Source organism: Cucurbita maxima, unplaced genomic scaffold (genome assembly GCF_002738345.1).
Source record: "Cucurbita maxima cultivar Rimu unplaced genomic scaffold, Cmax_1.0 Cma_Scf00007, whole genome shotgun sequence".
Lineage (NCBI taxonomy): Eukaryota > Viridiplantae > Streptophyta > Magnoliopsida > Cucurbitales > Cucurbitaceae > Cucurbita > Cucurbita maxima.
Window position 1 is genome coordinate 2358678 of NW_019272023.1, and position 10934 is coordinate 2369611.

Consider the following 10934-nt stretch of genomic DNA (forward strand, 5'->3'; position numbering starts at 1 on the left):
CTCCTTCATCTACTTTGACTCTACGAGTTTCTTATTTCTTATATATTTGTTTTTTAATTACCTTCTTGATTCCTCGATCTTCGAAATTTTAACTTTAAATAAAAATCAGAAGTTATTTCATCATTTTGTTTTTGTTGGAGCAAGGACCCTCCAATTAAATCGAAGTAATTAACACTTCTTTTATACAAAATTCGGATCAACCAAAATATAAGATTATAATTAGATTACCGATCGAAGTTTAAAAAGCAAGATTTGAAAATTTTGTTCTAAATTGAGTCACTCCATAATCGAACATAAAAGTTTGATTGAATGCCTCAAATGCAATTTACCACAAGAATGACTTGAAACATACTAATGCTTGAATTTTTAAGAAACCTCTGTTAAGATCTGAATTATATTCATTAACGAATCTCATTTTAATCCCGATCCCTTTTAATCTCCCCAATATATACACACTTTACAAAATTAACGAGTTTCTCATTTTTATTTAAAATTTTGATATTTAGGAAACAAAATAATAATAATAATAATAAATAAATTTATTTATTTAAAAAAAAATATATATATATATATATATAACGAAGGAAGAAGATTAAATAAAATATTTTAATCTGTATTAATAATTTTCCTTTAAAAAAATTGTTAAGAATATTTATTTCTTTTTTTTTTTTTTTTTTAGTTTTGATAAAACTCAGATTCTGTATTAAAATATTCCGTCAAATGCTAATCAACGTTGATCGACCGCCGCCGCATTGGAATCCGATAATATCGTAAGAAGACGAATGTCGTTCAGACATTCTAAGGTCGTCTAGGTCCAATCAAAATCCCGCCCACCTACGGTCAACGTTCCTTCATTTTTCTCTTCACTTCGATCAATCGAGTAAAGATCAGGGTCACTGAAAGAACCCCAGAAGATCTCCATTTCAACGATGGCTTCTGGGGCTCGATTGCTTGTGTTGGATTTTGCCCTATCTTTTATGTGGTTATGGTCGGGGGTTTTGGTTAAGATCTTTGTTTTCGGGTTATTGGGGTTCGGAAATGATCCGATTGGCGAGGTTGTCAAGGCTGCCTTTTCGATTCTTAACATGTTCTTGTTCGCGTTCTTGGTGGAAATTTCCAAAGGGGCGGCTTACAATCCTCTTAATGTCTTGTCGGCTGCTTTTTCTGGGGGTTTCAGTAGCTTTCTCTTCACTGCTGGTGCCAGAATTCCTGCTCAGGTTCTTTTCCCCCCTTCATTTTGTAGTTGTATTACTTAGTCTGGGTTCTGTTGTTGTTTGCATCGCCATGATTTTGTGTTCAACCCAAGCTTGAATTTGATGTTATATTAACACCTGAACACTCTTCTGTTTGACTTAGAAATTTATTCTATAGGGAAGCTTGTGCTGCTGCTTATTTCTTGCTTTCATCGTTGGTTGACTTCCATTTCTGCCTATGGGGCTGGGATGTTTGTCTACGGATCTTCAATCCTTTGGCTTGTTGTTCTTTCTTCTGTTTTTCTCACTTCAGAAGGTTAGAATTGTTAAAGAGGTCAACCTTTTAGGCGGATAGGTATTACATGAGAGAACTGACACTATGGACATTGTTGTGGTCACACACTATGGACCTTGCTATGGTTTGGACCGGTGCTTGGCTTTGATGCCATTTGTTACCGTCCAAACCAACCGCTAGCACACATTGTCATCTTTTGACTTTCCCTTCTTGGCTTCCCCTCTTTTAAAACGTGTTTGTTAGGGAGAGGTTTCAACACCCTTATAAGGAATGTTTTGTTCTCCTCTTCAACCAATGTGGGATCTCACAATCCACCCCCCTTGGGGGCCAACGTCCACACTGGCACACCGCCCGATGCCTAGCTCTAATGCCATTTGTAACAGTCACTAGATGTTGTCTTCTTTGGGCTTTCTCTTTCGTGCTTCCCCTTAAGGTTTTTAAAAACGTGCATGTTAAGGAGAGGTTTCCACACCCTTACAAGCACTTCATTACCTCTCCAACTAATGTGGGATCTCACAATTCATCCCCTAGGATCCAGTGTTATCGTTGGCACACTGCCCTGTGCCTAGCTCTGATATCATTTGTAACAGTCCAAGCCCACCACTAGTAGATATTGTCCTCCTTGGGTTTTCCCTTTCGGGCTTCCCCTCAAGGTTTTTAAAACGCGTTTGTTAGGGGGAGGTTTCCACACTCTTATAAGAATGTTTCATTCTCCTCTTCAACTGATGTGGGATCTCACAGTCAATAAAAAGAGCGCTTGGCATTGAGGGGGTAGGGTCAGGGAAGGGGCGTGGTTGGTGTGTCACTGGGTCGGTGGGGGAACCCGTAGGAAGGGTGGGACGACCCGCCGAATTCACATCAGAAATCGCCAACATAAACACAAACGAAATCCCAAATTCAATTGAATAATTAGGAGGCAAATTTGGAAAGAGCATACATTTTATATGGGGATTGTTTGTCAAAGTTCATCGCAACAAAATTCTAAATATAAGGTAGATTTTCATATTAGGGAGGTTTGAATGTTGCCATTCTTCTGGGGATTATTGAAGCCTTTAGGCCAAAAGCCAGCACAATGAGATGAGATTTGGATAGTTTAGGAGTTTTTACCTTACCTGAGCTATTCTCAACAGAATGTTCTCTAATGCTATGTCGTCCGTTCGGAGCTTCTCAGGCTCATGACGAGTCATCGTTACTGCTGAACTTTTTCTCGTATGAATGTCGGTAAACTTTGTTTAAAGAAACCGAACTTTCATTTAGAAAAATAAAAGAATATACAAGTGCATATAGACAAGCCCACAAGAATATCCCATATGAAACTCACATATGATACCGTGTGAGTTTTCACCGAGCTAACCACTTGAGTCTATAAGCTCTTATCCACTTCTCTATAAGGTCGATTTTCTTCTTTCTTCAGACCGGGTCAAGTGTTTAGGTTGTTTGAGGCTGTGAGACAACATGACAGGGAAGTATATGGCCTAAACATGCATCTCCATGCTCACTCCAAAAACATAACAAGTTATGGCCTAATTCTCTCTTCAGGTACTTGGAGCTGTCACTGCTGTTAGGCTGATTATCCACACGTTTCCCGAAGCAGGACGAGGACCCCGTTTGAACGTTGGCATCCATCACGGTGCGTTGACAGAAGGGTTGTTAACGTTCGGCATCGTCTTCATCTCACTCGGACTTTCAAAAAAAATCCCTGGAAATTTCTTCATGAAGACTTGGATCTCAAGTTTCTCCAAGTTAACACTTCATGTTCTTGGTTCTGACTTAACTGGTGGCTGTATGAACCCCGCATCCGTAAGTGTTGATGATGATATCGTTCTTTTATTCACATCGATTTTCGACGTCGAAAGGACGCTCAACGGACTAATCGTTTTCAACTTTTCCATAGGTAATGGGATGGGCATACGCTCGTGGGGAACATATAACGAAAGAACACATTCTTGTATACTGGATTGCTCCGATTCAAGGAACTATAGCAGCGGTATCGACGTTTAAGGTACTATTTCGAAAACCGAAAGAGGAGGAAGTAAATACAAAGAAGAAATCAGAATGATTAAGGTTGATGAAGTGAGTTGCTCTGCTGATGGATTCCTTAGCATTGTTCAAAATGTATATAATTGTTTAGTGATCTGTGCATGCTTTTCTTGCTATTCAAGATTGCACGTTTTTTGTCCACTCTAGCTATGCGTAGCTCGATGGATAAGACCACCGATTACTTGAATAAACGTAGAAAGATCGTACATTTTGTGGTGCTAATTGTTGGATGTTCTACTCTCCTACTTCTTAAAGAGATATACGTTCATATCCTTATACTTTCAAAAGTTTCAATAATACTCATTACTTTCAAAAAAGTTTTAAAAAATACTAATTTTGTATGGAAATTGATAGTAATCTATAAACTTTAAAAAGTTTCATTAATATCTTTTCACTTTTTATATATATATATAAAATTTTAAAAGTAGCACTAATATCATTTATCTTTATAATTTTTTTTTAAAATTTTACGGTTAATATATGGACGAAAATTGTTTATCGACACCTCATAGATTATTTATAATCGTTTTAATGTTCTTTAGAAAGTTCATGAGTATTTTTAAAAAAAAAATTAATTAAAAAAATTAAAGGTATTTTTAAAATTTTTAAAAGAGTTTGATATTTTTAAATTTTTTAAAAAAAATTTAAAGATATTAGTGAAATTTTAAAAAATCAAAAGATATTATTTTTTAAACTATTTTAAACAATTATATATATATAATATATATACATCTTTTTAATGATGAGATGACACCTAGGTGACAACTTTCTATTTAAAAAATTAAAAAAAAAAGGAAAAAAACTAGAGACAACTAGGTGGAGTTTTTAAATTTGTTGTCTTGTTTATGTTATCTTTATTTGTTTATTATGTATTTCTGTCTTTTTATTTATTTTCTATTCACATTAAAGAAATGAACACATCAAAATCAAGTATACCTGGAAATTATTGGATGATTATATGAATTTATTTGCGATAATCGTACTCTTTGAACCATAGTATATAACCTTTTTGGAAGTTCTATTGTATCGTGACATCTTTGTGACAGTGGATTAGTGATTGTGCAGTGCTTACTCTAATCCAACGAACAAACGAATTATGTCAAAATCGAATTTTGCAGAATTGTCGATGGATCCAAAACTTAAATGTCATATTTTGAAGCTAAAGTAGTATAGATCAACAATAATTAATATATACCCGTCATTTATTAAAAAAATAATGAAATCACATAAAAAATAATATTATCCAATAAATTTCCCAAAATTTGAAAATAAATAAATAAATATATATATATATATATATATATATAAAAGAATTTCCCTATATAATCAAATATACTTAATTTTCATGTCTTTTGAGTTTGATCCACATTTTCATATACAGAACAATTGAAGGAATATAATAAAAATATTAACAAAATATCATTAACGTGGACTTTATATATTAATAAAAAAAATAAAAAATAAAAAAATGTTTATTCGTTGATTAATTTTTTTAATATATAGTTGTTTATTTTTAGATTTTAAAAAAAAATAATATAACATAGATACTTATATCAGTGGTTCAATCACGATTTGCCATGTGTTGAACTTTAATTAATTAATTTTTTATAAATATTTTGATTTTTTTTTTTTAATTTGGATAAGGTGAAAAAAAAAAGGGTAATATTCAAGGTAACTTGGCAGTGAAGCTACCAGTACGAAGTCGTCAGTCCTGTGGAACGGGAGAAGATTGGAATGATAATAAAGAAAGAAGCTTGAGGCTATGTGACAGCACGTTTCATGATTCGAATGATGGAGGTAGCAAAGTTCAAAAGCTTTGCCGATTCCCATTATTATTTTTATGCGCTTTCGATTCCCAAACGACAAAGAATGTTGGGTACGTCGTGCGCAAATGCCGCGAGAAATTGAAACTTCCGCCCAATACATCAATGCCACTAACCCCATTTGATCGATTTCACAAACAGAGAGCGAGGGAGAGCGAGGAAGAGCGAGGCTGTGAGGAACCTCTCTTGGGTTACTCCGCGTTCTTCCGAAATCTGGAAATCGATTCATTTCACGAGCGGAGCGGCTCAGCTGGTTTTTGATCGAAAAACCTCCGAACCCATCTCCTCTCCTTCTCCCTCTCTCTCTCTCTCTCTTTCTCTCTATTTCGTTCTAAGATTCAACCCTTTGTTCTTCTCTTCTCTCACGTGTCCGCACGTCGTTTCGTTGAAAAAAAATCGACCCCAAAAGGGGGAGTTCTTGATTTCTTGAATCATGCTTTGATTTGGGTTTGGCTTGGGGGTGGGGTGTCTGTTTTTCCATGGCTCTTTTGGTGAACGAATAAGAGCGGGCTGTGTTTTTTCCTCCTTGGTTTTGGGTATAGGATTGTCCGAGTTGGGTGGATCGTTCACCGGACTCGGTATGGCCCCGCTGAAGAAACCCAGAAGAGTTTACCAAGTTTGGAGGGGAAGTAATGTGAGCTCTTACCCTTTCTTTTTGTTTTTGTTGATGGGTTTGTTTTCAATTCATTATTTGATTGATTGGACGTTTGCAATTTGAGATAGTGTTTGATGTATCAGTACCATTGTTTCTTTCTTTACAATTGACTGATGTTGTTCTAGTTCATCTTGATGACTGTTTACGAGCTGAGAATGTTGATGGAAAATCTAAGTTGCATGTGAGAGTGTTGATATTCATGTAAACAGAAATAACTAGTAGAATTCTTCTGTATTTCATGATCAGATACCTTGTTTGTTTGATTTTTTTGATCAAATAGTGTAGATCATTTTCCTAAACTAATAGCTGAGCGCTAGGATATAAAACATTATATGAGAATACGATTCCTAGCTCCCCAATGGTACGATATTGTCCAATTTGAGCATAAGCTCTTGTGGCTTTGCTTTTGGTTTCCCCAAAAGGCCTTGTGCTAATGAAGATAATGTTCCTTACTTATAAACTCATGATATTCTTCTTGATGTGGGACTACTCCTCATGATAATCCTCAACACTTATGCTTAAATATTTAAGGAGTTTGACGTTTCTTAAACTTCTGTGACTTTGAAGTCTTGATGGTTACAGTACCTTATGTATCATTTTTAGTGATGATAATATCATAAACATATACAAGTGGGAGAATGATACCTATATCTCTATACATACATTCCCAAATTGATATCTCGTTTTACTTTGTCTTTCAGAGATTCTTCTGTGGTGGGAGATTGATATTTGGGCCTGACGTATCATCTCTGTTTCTCTCCATATGCCTTATTGCTTGTCCTGCAGTTGCTTTCTGCATAAAGATATTTTTGAAGATTCATAATGTGGAACCACCTGGGAACGCTCATTGGTATCCTGTATTATTTGGTGGTCTCAGTCTTACTTTTCTGGTGAGTTTTGATTTGATTGGACTTAAAATTGCCCCCAATACTTTTATACGGGCTACATGAATCTTGCTCTGTCATTCAATTTCTATCCCCAATCATAGCTTCTGCCATTCCTTGTTCTTTTCATAAATTCTTATGAGATTCCACATCAGTCGGAGAGGGGAACGAAACATTCCTTATAATGGTGTGGAATCCTCTCCCTAGCAGATGCGTTTTAAAACCGTGAGGTTGACGGTGATACGTAATGGGCCAAAGTGGATAATATATGTTAGCAATGGGTTTGGATATTACAGTTTTATGTTTTCTTAGTAAGGTGGTCTATAGTGAGAAAGAGCTTGAAAGAAAGAGCTTGAAATAAAGAAAGAATGATGGAAAACTATAGTCTATTGAGATTAGATGGTGTAGAATAATTCCTTCCATGATTTTCTTTTTGTAATCTTTCGACTTTTTCGCTCTTTAGAGTTGTCGTTATTCCTCTATGATTGTTGACAACTAAACAAAACCCGAAACCGAGCCGTGTATGTCGATAGCTCGACTTAGTTAATTATGAAGATTTCATTGTGGTATAAGCAAAGAATCTCGCAGCATTCTCACCCGTGAAGTAAACTATGTGCAGGATTTGATGTTTCTCTTCTTGACTTCTAGTAGAGATCCAGGAATACTGCCGCGAAATTCAAGGCCTCTTGAATCAGATGAATCAGAAGACATGGCTACACCATCCATGGAATGGATCAATGGTAGAACGCCACATCTGAAAATCCCTCGAACTAAAGACATGACGGTAAATGGCCATATAGTCAAAGTCAAGTACTGCGACACTTGTCTGTTTTATCGGCCGCCTCGTGCATCTCATTGTTCCATATGCAACAATTGTGTTCAGAGATTTGATCATCACTGTCCATGGGTTGGGCAGTGCATTGGAATAGTAAGTTATTCGTATGCTTAAAACAAAGTGAATAAGCTTTGGCTCAAACTTTATTTGCCTATTTTCATTGGGCTCTAACTATTGAATCCATTGTTGTTACCATTGCAGCGTAATTATCGGTTCTTCTTCTTGTTCATAACAACCTCAACTATCTTGTGTGTATACGTGTTGTCGTTTTCATTGTCTGTTCTTATTCATCATCAAGAATCCTTTTTCAAGGCTGTATCCAAAGATATCCTTTCAGATATTCTAGTAGTGTATTGCTTCATCGCCTTTTGGTTCGTCGGTGGCCTTTCGATATTCCATTCTTATCTTGTATGTACAAACCAGGTAATCTTCTTGTACTCAGCCGTTTGGATTAACAACTTATGCATAATATGATCTAACTTTCTAGAATCATATCTGCATATGCATCAAAATTTATTATTTTTTAAGTTTATAAGGCCAAACTGGTTGCAGAAGTCTTTTCAATAATGAATAAATAAGTAGTAAAAGATTAGGAAGATGAACAAAAGAAAGCGGGGAAGAACAGCCCGAGCTATAGAGATTTTCTTTTCACGAGAACTTTCGATATGGTTCTCGGGATGCCACAGTAGAGTTTAAAGATAATACAACATGAAATATGGTAAATAAGAAGAGAGAACAATTTAGTTTATTGTTGAGGAACTGTAAACTCCTCTTAGGCTGGTGCTTTTTTTTTTTTTCCCTTCTGTTTATACAAATGCTAGCTTACCTTGAATATTCTACTTGCTCGCATGTTCTGATAAAGTCACCTCAGCTTCTTTACATCTCTTTTAATACAGACTACCTACGAGAATTTTCGGTATCGGTATGACAAGAAGGAGAATCCATATAACAGGGGAATGATGATAAACCTTAGGGAAGTACTTTTCTCCAAGGTACCACCTTCATCAAATAAGTTCCGTTCTTTCGCCGAGGATGATCACGTGATGGTGGCTGTTACTCCTAATCTTGAAGAAGGAATTCATAGCTCGAAGGAGAAGATTGATATTGAAAGGGGAACTAAGTTTATGGAGGATGAGGCCTTCCCGATCCCCGAGATATTGAGGAGGTTGGAATTTGATGATGATCTGGAAGATGATTTGAAGACTGTAGAAGGAGAGAGACCTCATGTTGATCCATTATTTACTCTCAACCAAGAAGTAGAGGAATTTGCAAAAAGTGCCCGTGATCGAACACCCGATCCTCAGCTAGTATCATCTATGGAAGATAGTGATGCAGTAGCCGTAGAAAGTTTCATCCTTGCTGGAGTAAACCCAGATAAGACCAAGGATGCAGATGACTCAGCTCAAGTTCAAGCTTCAAAGTTTTAGGCGTAAAGGTGAGCATCTCCCTCCGTCGATATTTTATACCTTAACTAGTTGAGGTATGTTCAAATTGATCATTTCCTTCGGTTTATAGAAATACAATATCTAGTGAATATATATATATGACAAATAAAGTGTCAGGAGCTCCACTACTTGCACTATGCTTGTAGCCTACGGCCTATCCCGCTAATCTTTGGCGAGGTTGAAGGTCAACTCCACGGGATGGTGAGCATTTTATTTTAAATTAGTAAGATTTCAATTAAGAGTTTGAGCCTACGACTTAGGAGGATGTCTCAAAACATCACCAAAGGTGTGGAGTATATAATATTTTCTTCATGTTTACACAATTTTATGAACATTGATTAAGACTATGATCGCCCTTTAACTCGTTTCGAGACGCCATCGTGATGTATAGCCTTAACGACCTAGCTCACACACTCTTGACTTGACTTTCTCTCTTCAACCCCACTTCCTATTACAAGTAAATGACTTTTTACCTGATGTTGCTGTGTCATTTTCATTATATATGTTTGTATGCTAACATTATTCTATTATTCCAACCATCCATCTCTCTTTGTCGAGATGGAACGGAGTTTTCATTTTGTGTCTTGTTCAGTTATCTTTTAACAAAGTTGAGATCGTTTTGTATGACTCAACTTCAACTGTATATTTTGCGCAATATCATTGTCTGGATGTTTTCTCGGTGCGTTTCATGTCATCTACGAGTCTCTCTGGCCCTCATCGAAATTATGCTCACAAATTTGGGTGGTGCAACAGGTTACATTTTCAGAGGAGGCAGGGAAGAAGCAGTATGCATCTGTAAATGCTGCTGCTTTGGTTAGAAGCTGTGAGAAATGGCTTAAGAAAGATAGTGATGTACTTTAGGTGTAGAAGCTTAATGAATGTTGGACGAAGAACATCAAAGGCTCTATGGTGGATGAAGAATTTTCTGGTTCTCTTTGTTAGAAGTGTTGGTTGCTTTGCGTTTTCATGTATCTAAAGTGCTACAGAATAAAGCTCAAATTCCACCTGCCAAAATCAGGTTTTCTTGAGACATTGATCCATTTTTTCTGGTTTTTTCTGCAACTTTTTTGTTTCTTGTCGGCTAAATCTGTTTGGTTTTATAAGAAACCTTTGATTTAAGGAAAGAAAATTGATTGTCTAGTTGGTTGACTTGTATGTTTGGTTTTCTTTACTTCTCTTTGTCCCGTAATCTCTCCTTAACTTTGCTAAAAGTGGCCTTACCTTTGTCCTGAAACCTTTAAATTCAATTTCGTGTGAAGATTAAGGTTCACTAAATTACTTTTGTCAAACTCAAGCTGTCTGTTACGATCACAACGAAATATAGAGATCAAAAAAACTTATGAACGAGGCCTTAAAACAACTTCAAACATTCGAAAAATATTGGAAAATTATAAGATATTAAACATAAAGGACTAAATTAATACTAAAATGGAAGATAAACAAACTTATTATCCATATTAAGTTATACCAAATACCTATGAATTTGGAGCGAGTATTAATTATGTTCATACACGTTGAAATTTGCTAAAAAAAAATCTTTGAAAACTAAGTAAACTATTTACTAAAACAAAGGATGAAGAATGGATTATTGGATGAGTACTATGAGAGGAAATGAATTTCAGTTGGGACCATGTGAGTGGAAATGGAAAGACTTGCCTTTTCTTCCATGGACCCTCGATTCCAGACCAGGAGCTCTTATCCAATTCGATCGAGGTGGGGTCGCAGTTTTTCACCGTTATCCATGCGGAAGGGGACGTGGCTTTG

General features: G+C 36.0%; 2 protein-coding genes across 2 annotated transcripts; both read left to right on the top strand.

Moving 5' to 3' along the window:
- Positions 1-715: 715 nt before the first annotated feature.
- LOC111482349 (probable aquaporin SIP2-1) lies at positions 716-3750 on the top strand. The gene is made up of 3 exons (XM_023128094.1): positions 716-1217; positions 3028-3288; positions 3383-3750. The coding sequence occupies exons 1-3, from the start codon at positions 930-932 to the stop codon at positions 3545-3547; spliced, it is 714 nt and encodes a 237-aa protein (XP_022983862.1). The 5' UTR covers positions 716-929; the 3' UTR covers positions 3548-3750.
- A 1504-nt stretch (positions 3751-5254) lies between these two features.
- LOC111482299 (probable protein S-acyltransferase 4) lies at positions 5255-10290 on the top strand. The gene is made up of 6 exons (XM_023128010.1): positions 5255-5985; positions 6708-6896; positions 7510-7818; positions 7927-8148; positions 8622-9160; positions 9924-10290. Exons 1-5 carry the CDS (start codon positions 5932-5934, stop codon positions 9150-9152), a joined length of 1305 nt encoding a protein of 434 aa, XP_022983778.1. The 5' UTR covers positions 5255-5931; the 3' UTR covers positions 9153-9160; positions 9924-10290.
- Positions 10291-10934: the final 644 nt, after the last annotated feature.

What these genes read in the sequence shown, in the direction of transcription:
- LOC111482349 (XM_023128094.1), top strand. Translation starts at nt 930, where the DNA reads ATGGCTTCTGGGGCTCGATTGCTTGTGTTGGATTTTGCCCTATCTTTT. An exon ending in GTGCCAGAATTCCTGCTCAG is followed by an intron (nt 1,218 to 3,027) that starts GTTCTTTTCCCC and finishes TTCTCTCTTCAG; the next exon opens with GTACTTGGAGCTGTCACTGC. An exon ending in GCTGTATGAACCCCGCATCC is followed by an intron (nt 3,289 to 3,382) that starts GTAAGTGTTGAT and finishes ACTTTTCCATAG; the next exon opens with GTAATGGGATGGGCATACGC.
- LOC111482299 (XM_023128010.1), top strand. Translation starts at nt 5,932, where the DNA reads ATGGCCCCGCTGAAGAAACCCAGAAGAGTTTACCAAGTTTGGAGGGGA. An exon ending in AAGTTTGGAGGGGAAGTAAT is followed by an intron (nt 5,986 to 6,707) that starts GTGAGCTCTTAC and finishes TTTGTCTTTCAG; the next exon opens with AGATTCTTCTGTGGTGGGAG. An exon ending in ATCTTGTATGTACAAACCAG is followed by an intron (nt 8,149 to 8,621) that starts GTAATCTTCTTG and finishes CTTTTAATACAG; the next exon opens with ACTACCTACGAGAATTTTCG.